This window comes from Lolium perenne, chromosome 6 (genome assembly GCF_019359855.2).
Source record: "Lolium perenne isolate Kyuss_39 chromosome 6, Kyuss_2.0, whole genome shotgun sequence".
NCBI lineage: Eukaryota > Viridiplantae > Streptophyta > Magnoliopsida > Poales > Poaceae > Lolium > Lolium perenne.
This window is the reverse complement of record NC_067249.2, coordinates 239493077-239506094: the sequence shown is the minus strand read 5'-3', so window position 1 is coordinate 239506094 and position 13018 is coordinate 239493077. Positions and strand designations below refer to the sequence as shown.

The following is a 13018-nucleotide window of genomic DNA, read 5'->3' as shown; positions in this document are numbered from 1 at the left end:
AAACAAAGAAAAACCGGACCGGCAACCAGCAAACCAAATGTCTCACGAGTCACGATCCGATCTCGCGAGCGCTACCTCTTGTGCTGTTAGCAAGGTGGAATCGATCAGGGTATGTGGGCCAAAAACTAAATTTGAAGGCCCATAATACATAGCTGACCGTGTTCTCCATAAAAAAATCTTACCGTCTGCTGATCGAACACAACTGAACAAGTTCGACCAGGAGCACATCTTTCTTCAGGTTAAATATGAAGGCCCATAATACATAGCTGACCGTGTCCACCATATAAAAAACTTACCGTCTCCTGATCGAACACAGCTGACCAAGTTCGACCAGGAGCACATCGTTCTTCAGGTTCTCCTATATAAACATACAGAATAAGCCACACATAAGCACCACCACAAGTTCTGACTACTCGACACGATTCCCCCCCCCCCCGTGTGCTCAAAATCGATTTCACCCTCCGTCCTCGAAATTGCTGTTCGCCGGAAGTACAACTGTCAAATCACCCATCCTCCACGCTTGCTACCAATTTGCCAGCTGTCAAAAGGTAACAATACTGTCACATATGTTCAAACCATATATATGAAATCTACTGTCACATATGTTCAGTACATATCATTGGTGCCCCTGATCCCTGTAGCCTGTAGGACTAATTTGATGATGAAATAAACCAGAAAAATTCATACCATCAAGGAGCAAACTACTTTGCTCAATCGAGACATCTGTCATTTGAATATCAGACTTTGCCAATGTAATATGTAGAAAACCAATAAAATCCTGCAAAGAATTCTTTGGTATTAAATAGTCGGGGGGTTATGCCCTCTTCACTGTGCACCAAATAGCAATTAGATGAGATGTACTACTTTTCAAGTTTCGGTATATGTTGAATATGAACTGAGATGAAATTCGAATATGACATAGGTTGAATATGAACTGAGATGAAAATTCCAATAGTGTACTGATAAGATCTTAAACCATGACAAGCATTACAGAATGCCAAGAAAAGTTTAGGAGTGTGCTTACTTAGGTTTACCCTGTCAAGTTCTATGATCCTGGATAGCAACTGCCATAGATTTACTGCAACAAGAGATAGTACATGCTCTAATTAGCTTCACAAAATACTTACTATACAAATCTCATGCAGGCAAGCCATTTTGGCTGCAATCTAAAATCATGGATGCAAAGGAACAAAGACGGAAAAAAGATAGAGAGCGGCATGCACGTATGACAGATGAAGAAAAGCAGGAAAAACTGAAAAAACGCCGTGAAGTCTATCGGCAAAGCAAAAAAATTAAAGAGGCCAGCAAGCGCAACATGACAAGCAAAGAATCAATTGCGATGGTCAACCCGGCATATATCGCAACACAGCAGGAAGGTGGTACATCTACCTTACATGTGAGACAAAGAAATCATGTGACGCCGGGAGAACGACAAACATTGCTACATCGTCGAAGCGAAGAGTTCTCGGCAAAACAGAGGAAAACTATATCAGTATCATCCCAACAAGACACACCCTTACAACAACCACAAGTTATGATTAACGGTAATATTTTAAATTTCATACAATACATATACATTCAAAAAACATGTGTCTATTTATAAAACTAACAAAATTTCATGGAAAGGCATATACTACCCATTGTGTCCACCCAGCAAAGACAAAGATGCCGCAGCAAAACCATTCACCAGTGATGATGAACATGCCGAAGCTATCGATCTCATAATAACCATGATGAAAAGGAGCAACGGTGACATACAAACTCCAAAGCAGCCAGAAGTCATGATTAAAGGTAATTCTCTATTTTTTTACAATACCCGTAAATTTGCAAAAACAATATACAGTATGAACAACTAACCATCAACCAATTAAAAATATTTCAGAGTTTATAAATCAAGCAAGGCGTGATAATGATAGAGCTCGGCGAAATAGTTTGACAGATGATAAAAGGAAGGAGATTAATGCACGTAGAAGAGCACTCGAGCAAAACAAGTCGGTCGATGAGAGGAACATACAGAAAAGGGCTAGCAGGCAAAATAAATCCAAAGAAGAACAGCAGGAGTTGAATGCAAGACGGCGCATATCTAGGCAAAACAAAACTGAAGAGGAGAGGGTAGCATTGCTAGCTCAGCGCAGAGCAACTGCTGAAGCTAGAAGGAACACCCCATGCGCTGAATCAATCGCTATGCCGTGCCCAACTGCAGCAACTTTGCCTACAATAAACATGCATGCAAGCACATACAAATTACCCGCCAGAGAGGAAAATAATTCAGCTCCCGCTTCCCCTTCAACAAGCATGCCGGCGTATACCATTGGGACCGAGGGTAACATACTCATCTTTACTACATTTATTATTTACATCTTGGCACATTAAAGCGTCATAGTTACCGAATCCATAATGTTGTAGGAGACATGGAGAGCTTCCTTAGCAGTATCATGGACGAGGATGCCATCTCTGTTGACCTCATGGACGAGCAGTGCTATACCCGTGAAGGTATTTATGCCAACCTTTCTATCAACCCTCTCTGTTATACGGTTTAAGATGAACATACTGATATGAAATTCTATGCATATGTAGGTTACGACGCTGATGACATGGACATTGATACACCGACACACTCATCCGGCGTGGAATCTATCGATCCTTTTGACTTTGTGTACTCGAACCTCCCAAACAGAACACACATTCTAAAGCAAGAACCGAACTGCGAACACTGCCATGCCAAGAAGTTTGAGCGTGAGACCGATGGTTTCTGTTGTCGAAACGGAACTATAAAGCTGGCTGAACCAGAGCCTATCCCGGAGCTAATGAGGTTATGGTCTAGCGCAGATGCAGACTCTCGACATTTTCGGGAGAGCATACGATTCTTCAACGGCCACTTCTCATTCACAACTCTTGGCGTCAGCCTAGACAATGACTGCACAAACATGAGGTCCGGGGTGTACACATTCCGAGCTCAAGGCAAGATGTACCACAACATGCATTCATTCGGGCCGAACTCTCGCCCGGAACATCTACAGCTCTACTTCTACGACGATGATCCAAGTCTGGTACATCGCAAGGAAGCCACCAAAGACCTGGACCAAGAGGTCGTGCAGAAGGTAGTGGACATACTAAAAGGAAACCCCTACTCTGAGAAGTTCAGGAGTTTGGGCGCCCACAAGGAAAACCTCCAGGACTACCGTATAGAACTAAATACCGACAAGAAGCTAGACCAACGGAGATACAATTTACCGGTGTCGTCCGAGGTGGCTGCGATCTGGGTCGAGGGAAGCGACCTGGCAAATAGGTTCAAGCGCAGCATTACCCTATACGGAAATAACAATGAGAGGCATAGTATACAGGCCACCCAAGGATGCTATGACCCACTCTCGTACCCCCTCTTCTTCCCCAAGGGGGAGCTCGGTTGGCATCCAAATCTCCCTAAACGTGATACGCCTTGGCACGTTGCGCAACTATCAAGAGAGAACCGCGGGGACGAAGGTTCGGTTGTTCAAGATAGTTCTGCATTTTTTGTCTATCCTTTTTTTACTTCACCTAACCTTCTTTTAATTGTCATTCACACAGATGGAGGTGCCAATATATGCGTCTCCGTAAGGGACTACTACTGTTACCGACTACAGACGCGTCCGGCTATATTCAACCCCATACTACATGGAGGGCGTCTCTTCCAACAGTTTGCGGTCGACATGTACATAAAGATTGAGGGTTGTAGGTTGAGTTGGTTCAGGGAGCACCAGCCAGAGATACGTGCCGATCTATATAAAGGCATTGTGGATAGCATCACGGCTGGAGAGACTCGTGCAAGCGCTATTGGGACTAGGATTGTTCTCCCGTGGAAGTTCCAAGGGTGCTTCCGAGACATGAAGCGCAGACATATGGACGCCATGGCGTTGGTGCAAACGTACGGCAAGCATGACATCTTCCTAACGATGACATGTAACCCAAATTGGCAGGAGATACAGGATGCACTGCTTCCAGGACAAACCCCGCAGGACCGACCAGACATTGTGGTCCGAGTGTTTAGGTCCAAGCTGGAGACGATGAAAGAGATGCTGACCAAGAAGCATATCCTAGGCGTTGTGAAGGCCTACGTCTATGTGGTCGAGTTCCAGAAGAGGGGCCTCCCACACGCCCATTTTCTGTTGATCATGGATTCAAAATATAAGCTCATTGTGCCAGAGCAGTACGACCGCGTCATATCCGCCGAGCTCCCGGACAAGAATAAGTACCCGGAGCTATACGCCATAGTCGTGAAGCATATGATGCACGGCCCATGTGGTGTCCTCAAGCCAAACAACATGTGCATGCAAGATGGGTCGTGCAAGTGTAGGTACCCGCGGGCATTCAACGAGACCACCGTACAAGGGAAAGACTCATACCCCATTTATCGGAGACGGAAGGACGGCCATTGTGCGAAGGTCCGAGGCCACATGCTAGACAATAGATGGGTTGTGCCTTACAACCCATACCTCTTGCGGATGTTTGACTGCCACATCAACGTGGAGGTGTGCTCCAGCATAAAGACCGTCAAGTACCTATATAAGTACGTATATAAGGGCCACGATCAAACTTCATTCAATATCGAGAAGCCCGATGCTGATGGTAACATAGACGAGATTAAGAGATTCGTTGATGCAAGGTGGGTTACTCCACCAGAGGCCATGTGGAGGATATTCGGCTTCAAGCTATGTGAGAACCACCCGTCGGTCCTACCGTTGCCGCTTCATCTCGAAAATATGCAAATGATCACATTCAAAGCGGGAGACAACCTAAACAACGTCGCCGCCCGAGAGAACCCATCCATGCTAACGGAGTATTTCGTGGCTAACGAGAAGCACGCGTGGGCTCGGGATATTCTTTACAAAGATTTTCCGAGAAGTTTCACATGGCAAACAACAAAGTACTGGAAGAAAAGGGACAAGGGCCAACAAGTAGGTCGAATCGTATCAGCCCATCCTGCCGAGGGGGAGAGATACTTCCTAAGGGTGCTTCTAAATCACGTACCAGGCTCAAGGTCCTTTGAAGATCTCAAAACAGTGAATGGTGTGATATGTGATAGCTTTCGTGAAGCCGCCGAGAGGAGGGGTCTCATCGAGGCTGACAACACGCTCGATGAGTGTCTTACCGAGTCAGAGCAGTTTGCCATGCCAGCCTCACTTAGGAGGCTCTTCGCAACAATATTGGTATTTTGCGAGCCTGGAGATGTGCGCGGCCTTTGGGATAGGCACCTTGAGGCGATGTCTGACGACTACCGGCGCAAACATACATGCCCAAAAACAGTGGAGCAGAAGGTGTTGCTTGATATCAGGGGCATGCTGCAGTCCATGGGCAAAGACATAAAATCGTTCCCTCTACCAGACATCAACGAGACCTATGACAACACAGATGGAGAGGCTAGGGAGGTCATCGAGGAAACCAATATCCAAGTAGACAAGGAAGACGCTTCTCTAGCGACATCACTAAACCACGAGCAGAGGCTTGCCTACGACGAAATACTAGCGGCGGTTGATGGAGGAAATGGGGGCGTATTCTTCGTGGATGGTCCAGGAGGCACAGGAAAGACCTACCTTTACAGGGCACTGCTCGCTAGGGTTCGAGGCGAGAGAAAGATCGCGTTGGCCACAGCAACGTCAGGAGTCGCCGCTTCAATCATGCCAGGAGGCAGGACAGCCCACTCGAGGTTCAAGATACCACTAAACCTTGAAGAAGGAAAATCATGCAGCTTCACTAAGCAGAGTGGGACAGCCAAGCTCTTGAGAATGGCTTCGCTCATTCTATGGGACGAGGCAACCATGACAAAACGGCAGGCAATTGAGGCGTTAGACATAAGCATGCGAGACATCATGGAATGCCCAGACCGACCTTTTGGGGGAAAGACTATCGTGTTCGGTGGGGACTTCAGGCAGGTGCTTCCTGTAGTGAGGAAAGGGTCACGAGGTCAGATAATAGACGCAAGTCTGCGGAGCTCAAAACTCTGGAAGGGCATGCGCCAGCTAAACCTCGTCAAGAACATGAGGGCGCAAAACGACCGATGGTTCGCGGATTACCTCCTGAGGGTGGGTAACGGCACCGAGGAAACCGACGATGACGGAAACATCCGGCTTCCCGAAGATATATGTGTGTCGTCTACAGGCAATGACACAGTAGATATAAAGAAGCTGATCGACCACGTGTTTCCTGCCCTAGACCGCAACATGGAAAATCCTCATTACATGACTTCTCGAGCGATCCTCTCTACAAGGAACGACAGTGTCGATGGAATAAACATGCACATGATTGAGCGTTTTCAGGGCGAGGAGATGATCTATTATAGCTTCGATAGCGCCGAGGACGATCCACACAGCTACTATCCTCAAGAGTTCCTGAATGACCTAACTCCTAATGGACTTCCCCCGCACACGCTTAAACTAAAGATAAATTGCCCAGTTATATTGTTGAGGAATATCGACCCAGCTAACGGGCTATGTAACGGCACGAGGCTTGTGGTCCGTGGGTTCCAGAGTAACGCCATCGACGCAGAGATCGTCGTGGGACAACACGCAGGGGAGAGGGTGTTTCTTCCTCGGATACCTCTATGCCCATCCGATGACGACATGTTCCCGTTTAGATTCAAGAGGAAGCAGTTCCCGATCAGGCTCAGTTTTGCCATGACAATCAACAAGGCGCAAGGACAGACTATCCCGACTGTGGGCGTGTACCTACCAGAGTCGGTATTCTCTCATGGCCAGCTGTATGTCGCGTTGTCCAGAGCAACCGCTAAAAGTAACATCAAGATCCTTGCCATCAAGGACAATGGAAAGGACAAGACCAATAATTCAAAGAAAAGAAAAAGAACCGAGTCCTTAGTAACGACCACGCTGAATATAGTCTACAAGGAAGTTCTTAGCACTTGAACTCGCTGGACCAGATTCGAGCAGATTTGAAGTTATGATGGCTGTAAAAGTATTTGATATGTGGGCATTTTGAAGTGTTGCTAAATACTGTAACATTTTTGTTGTCATGCCACAGCTCCTTATCCCGCAACATTTTTGTTCTTACTGATAATTCTTATGTTAAAAATGTCTCAGAAAATTATTCATCTAAAAAGAAATATGATAAGTCAAAACAGGGAAAATTAGCAGATATAAAACATACCTTGTTTTCATTAACCAAGTGTTCCACTCCAAAATCAAAACCATGTTCTTGGTACCAGAAGAGTAAGCAAGTGTTGTTCAAGACTGCCTAAGTTGTGTCAGAATTCAAAACTTCAGATGCAACGGTTAGTTGAAAACCTGTCCATTAGAGTGTCCTGGGCAAACAAAAAAAGAGTTTTGCTCAATCATATGGATAATATTTCTGGAGATTAAATTGTGCCGATGCAATTTTAACTACAAGAGCATCATACAATTCAAGTTGTACAGTACCAAAGTTCGTAAATCAAGCTATATAAAAAAACACTACAACAATTGAAGGAGCAAAATGCTTGACTCACAGTATCCCAGACCAGCCGCATGCTTTTCCCCTTCCAAAACCTGCTCCTTCCCCGCCTGGCACAACGAATCAGACAAACATATGGCCGCAGTGAAGAGGACGGCAGCGCTGCAGGGCCGGCGCTGGTGGCCGGAGCCGGGAGAGGAGCGCAGCTGCTCTGCCTCGTGGATATGGCAGCGGGATAGACCGGAGGCGGCCATCGGAGCGCACGGCACGGTGACATCGAGGTCCGCAGTGAGTTGTCGGAGGATTCGCCGGAGTGGTCTATGGAGGGAGGGGATATGGAAGAGCACCAAGCCAAGATCGAGGACGGGCACCGCAGCACCTCGCTGGAGTCGCTCTCGGACGAGCCCTGCGCCGCCGCGGCCGCGGGCTCGACGCCGGACGCCGCCTGGTGCTCCTTCGCCGTCGAGAAGCTCGCCGCGGCGCCGACGTCGTCCCCGAGCTTCGCCTTCAGCTCCTTGATCTGCCACGAGTGAGAGCGGCCGCACATCTGAGCAAAAAAGGAAAGGAAATGGGAAAGTGCGTGATTTAGGGGAAGACGAAGGCCTGCCGTGTTTTGGCCAGTTCAGTGTTGTTGACCGAATAAGTGCTAGGACTTTATTTATAATATCAGTCGTGTAGGACAAGCCGTTTTTACACTATACAAAATATGCTCCTGATTTAGAAATTTCCAACAAAAAATGTAGCACGTACATCTCGACATTCATGTTTCGTGAAAAAATAAAAAAAAAATTGAAATGAGGCAAAAGTTTTGCTTTTAATATAGGAGAAAAGAGTTGGCCCATCTACGAGGAAAACTGGCTGAAAAACCGTTACAACACAACACCACACGCCAGCACTGAGGCTGTACTCCACACGAGTCGACGACCAACCAGGTCGACACCACACCTCAACGCAACAGGCGAAGGCGAAAGATCGAAGCCACATTTTATTATCTCATAAATATGAGTTAGAAATAACAATAAAGAAAAAAAAATACAAAGATATCCGTTTCAGGGTAAAATATACCCTTTACTTTAATTATTCCAAATTATTTTATTTGGAATTTAACCATTTCCACATGTACTTTAGGTACTTTTTTTCTTTATTTAGAGAGTATAAAGTTCTTTTTCGAAACATTACCCCTATCTTTGTTTATGCTTCGGATTAGAGCAAATGACTCTGATTCGTCCACGCCTACGAATCAGTCGACATTTTTTACAAATTTTACGAACGGAAGCTCTTATTTTCATATTTCCCCGGCTGGAGCTCCAATCGCCCGATGGGGAGAAGCCCCTCCCCAACACCACCCGAGCGAGAGGTGGAAGGCCCGCCGCCACCGTCATCCGCGCGACCTTCGCTCGGCGGTGTCCTCCAACGACGGCAAGAGGAAGTGGAGGGGAAAGAGGGGTGGCGGCTGAGCTAGGGTTTCGGTCACCCGAGCCGCCCCCTGGGAGCGACGCGAGGACGGATATCACAATTATGTTTCATATATTTTTGGGGCCATAATTTTTGAAATAGATTCATGTTGCACATATTTTAAAAATTATGACAATTATGTAGTATGTCAAGGATATTTACGTGACAGAGGTACTAAGTGGATGTTTTTAGAAAAAAAAATCGGGCCTTACATCACAAAAGAAGGATACTTACATGGAAATATCTCATATATAGAAGTGGATTTTTATATGTATTTTATGTTTTATATAAAAAATTAATAGCCCGTAGCAACGCACGGGCATTCAACTAGTCTCTCTAAGCCATGGATACTAGTAGTACTGGAAGTACGCCTATAAATGCTGGAAGTGAAATGATGGCAAAGAAATGCCTACAGTTAGTCCAAGAATTTAATATATTGTAACGTCAAAAAAAGAATTTAATATATTGTTCTGCTGGTTCATGTCAAAAAGCTGCATGTTTTCTAGTAACGCAACAAGTTCAGCTCTCGAGTGTCTTGTCTTTCCATTGCGCCTCCCTGGTGCATACTTGCTTTATATCTGAAGGCAAGACACTATAAAACTATCAACACTTCAGCACTATGTATTGTGGGTTAAGACTCGCAAACTAGGAAGTTAGTTTTGTCTCAATAAATTCAGAAAATTCTGTTACATGGCGATTAATCTGACAGCTGCAACGGTGCATCAGATTGTGAGATGTAAACACGCAGCACACTGAACTACTGTAGTATTTGATTTATGTATCCAGAACTTTTTCTTTTTCGGGGGAAGTATTGAGAGGTTACCTAAGAAAACACTGAAGCATGTAGGGATCCATGCATTTTGGAACAGATCATTGTGAAAGAGGAGGGAAGTAAGGCTTGCGTAAGGACGAAAACAACGATGACTGCAGTTTTCATCGACCTGCACAATGATCCCCCGCAAGTGAAGGAAAACAACATGCCGGTAGATATAGTGAGAGGGCGGAAGAAAAACAAAAGATAAGTTTTTCAATCAGATATCTTTTTGGAAGGAATAATTGTTCCAACCTAGTTTTCTTGTTTCGAAGAAGGCAGTATATTATCATTTTTCGATAAAGGAAATACGTTAATATGAAAGATGCTAATTATACACAACAACGCAATACCCTACTGGTAGTACGGTTGCACACAAGCAAAAAAAATAAAAATAAAACTAAGAAAAGAAAAGTCCCGCTACGGTATACCAGCCCTAGCAGTAACCGTGCATCCACCACCAAGACAACAACTGAACTACAGGCTCTAAAAAAGCATCGCTTCCAAGAAGTGAACAATGCACAAGCACCGTCATCGCTTGATCAAAAGATCTTAAGTTTTCACCATCAAGATAGTCTCCGCTCATAAAACAATGTCTTCAACTAGGCGGCTACCATGCACAACCAATTAAAGCGAGACCTTGGATTTCACCCTAAAAGGTAAGACCCTTAACTTCACCCATGCTTCCGTCCCACTTGATACTGTTGATGTGAAACCCAAATTACCACGCATGTCCCTCTACATCACAGAGACTCAAACCTCCATCGCTATTCCTCGAAACCGTCCCTCATGATATTCTCTGCCTTTGATTTCATCATGGACCAGAATGCCATCTGTTCACAACACAAAACAGAGTTGCACGCCACCTCCTTTATTCAACCTATGCGAGCAGCCCCCTCGCCACCTATAGGCACCCCGCTCGAACTTCCGCAACGAACCCCTTAGCAAGTATGATGCGCCATTGGTAAGTCTAGGCCTTTTTTGAAAATGGATGCCCCCGTCGCCTTTCTATTTTTTTAATAAAATAAACTGATAGAAAAATTAAAAGATAAAATCCTTCGAGATGTTCATGTGTTATGTTATCTTGTTGCAAGAGAAATTAACAAAAATGAATTTCGAATTTTTTGTTGTAAAATTGTGTTATGTATCGATAAAACAGTTTTTCTGGTTCCATACGACCTTCGATGAAAACGATTTTATATGAAAATATATCTACCCAAAACTTTACTTCCAATTTCAACAGTAATTTGGCCGTTTAGTGATTTTTAGGTACCCAAAATTCAAAAATATAAAAATAGTTTCATCATGTTTAAATTATCAGGCAAAAGAAACTTCAAAAAGAAAGTAACAGTGGCGCACCAAGCCTTGTGATGCACCACAGCTAGCCTTCCCGCCTCCAAAATTCAAAATGGCCAGTCACTTACCTCCCACTTATCCACCTCCTTACTCCCTTATGACGTTGGGACTCCCAGTGCGGAGTGTTTTGTCAGCAGAGTAATTTTTCCCACAAGGGTGACTCGAGGGTTTATAGCGAACTCTCAGGAACTGGACAAAAGATTATACTTTTCTATCTTCTACTGACAATCCTGCAAGTTAAAAAAATGCTTTGTGTTCCCAATTCCACCGTGTGTTTGTCAAGCACAAAGTTTCACGTAAGTAAATAACACACGTAAAAACTAAACTAGATAAAATAATTGAGTAAAACTGTAGAGGGCTTGATTGTTTTTTGTCTTTTGGATGCAAATAAGAAAAGTAAATATTTTGTATTTTCGGATTAAAATAGTGCATCACATAGAAAACAAGGTAAAAGTAATATAAAGGTGTTTCTTATGATAAAAAGTGGACCGGAGTTCATGGGTTCACTTGACTATTCTCTCTTAAAATTGTGGTGGACACATAACAATTCAATAATGAGATATGAAGGTGCAGATAATAGTTGAAGATCATAATTAATATAGGCATCACGTCTTATCATAGAGATGATGCAACACATCTCTCTTATAATCCACAAGAAAGAAACTTCATCAATCTTGTATTAAGAATTAGCAGAGCATAGCAATAAGTACTTTGACATGAAGTTTGAATATCACATATGCTACCTTGAACAAACAAGATCATCATTATTGTCACGTGACGAACATATCACAGGCATTCAACTTAATCCCTAGTGAGGTAGCAAAAGAAAGGCAAAGCCATAATAAATCTTGAACCTATTGTCACTATCCAATCACTAAAACCATCATACTCCACCTAATACACACATCACACCACACACGCTCTTGCACATATGTTCGATCAGAGCAAATACTTAAGAACTTGGTATATAATATGCATATATCAATTTATCTCACAATATAATATGATTAGATCTCGTTAAACAATATCACTGAATAAGGATTCACCACATAGTTATTACAAATATGGCCATACGGATGAAGTCTGGTGACCGGGTGTATACGTAAGCACGCATCCATTGGTTGACATGTGTCACATCTACCAATCCACTGTTACCATCATTGTTGGGTTAGAAAACCACATCAGCACTAACAACACTTCCAAATCACGTAGGAGCCACCTTTTTGAATTCAAATAGTGGGCCAGATGCACTTTCAAATCACGTAGGACCCACGCCAAGTACGCTTAGCGATGGATAAGACAATGTCAAGGCAACAGATCCAATTGACGAGAACCGGATCTCAACGCAGATCGCGTGGCATCTAGAAGGTGCTCACGTATACACCTACTCACCAAATCCCCTCTCTATGGCCATAATCATGATAGACGGCTCATATGGCACTAAGAACTATGAAGAACATGAGAGAAATAGATCAAGCTACTGTCACAAACCCGTAGTACAGAGGTGGACTACTCTCCCTTGACCATGGTGATGATGATGAAGACGTTGGAGAAGGTGGAGATCCCTCTGGCGGTGATCTCCGCGGAGTTTCCCCGTCCAATCTTTCCTGCAACAACCTCTGTTTTCGTGTTTCTATGTTTGTGCGGCACTCTCCTCCCGAGAACTCTTCGGGGTCATATATATAGTTATTTTTAGAGTAAAATACATCGGCGGGCGAAAGAATCAGGACAAAAAGAAGATCGACGGCTGAAATATGGTGGTGGCACGCCCTATCTTCCCGTGCGCGCCACCTAGCCTCTTTCGGCCCTCAGGCCTCTCCAGGTGTGCTTCCAGGGCCTAGGGTGTTATAAACCAAATAAAGTGGATCATTGGTAAATCCCCATAAATCAATGTAAAACATGGTATTATCATCATATATTTTTGCAAATATGTGGGAATTCAATATGATAAAGGATAAAGTTCATGTATGCATTTTG

The 13018-nt window shown here is 44.2% G+C and overlaps 2 protein-coding genes across 3 annotated transcripts; one reads left to right on the top strand and one right to left on the bottom strand.

Annotated features, from left to right (window-relative positions):
• Window positions 1-211: 211 nt before the first annotated feature.
• Window positions 212-8032, bottom strand: LOC127305721 (uncharacterized). 2 transcript variants are annotated; one of them, XM_071822932.1, is made up of 5 exons: window positions 7475-8032; window positions 7138-7291; window positions 1025-1078; window positions 688-778; window positions 212-538 (listed from the first exon to the last, which is right to left on the bottom strand). In XM_071822932.1, exons 1-2 carry the CDS (start codon window positions 7964-7966, stop codon window positions 7250-7252), a joined length of 534 nt encoding a protein of 177 aa, XP_071679033.1. In that variant the 5' UTR covers window positions 7967-8032; the 3' UTR covers window positions 212-538; window positions 688-778; window positions 1025-1078; window positions 7138-7249. The 2 variants fall into 2 exon arrangements, with proteins under 2 accessions (XP_071679033.1, XP_071679034.1); XM_071822933.1 differs by lacking the exon at window positions 688-778.
• LOC139832660 (uncharacterized) lies at window positions 1731-6896 on the top strand. Its single transcript, XM_071822472.1, has 4 exons — window positions 1731-1791; window positions 1883-2323; window positions 2407-2493; window positions 2578-6896. The coding sequence occupies exons 1-4, from the start codon at window positions 1731-1733 to the stop codon at window positions 6894-6896; spliced, it is 4908 nt and encodes a 1635-aa protein (XP_071678573.1).
• Window positions 8033-13018: the final 4986 nt, after the last annotated feature.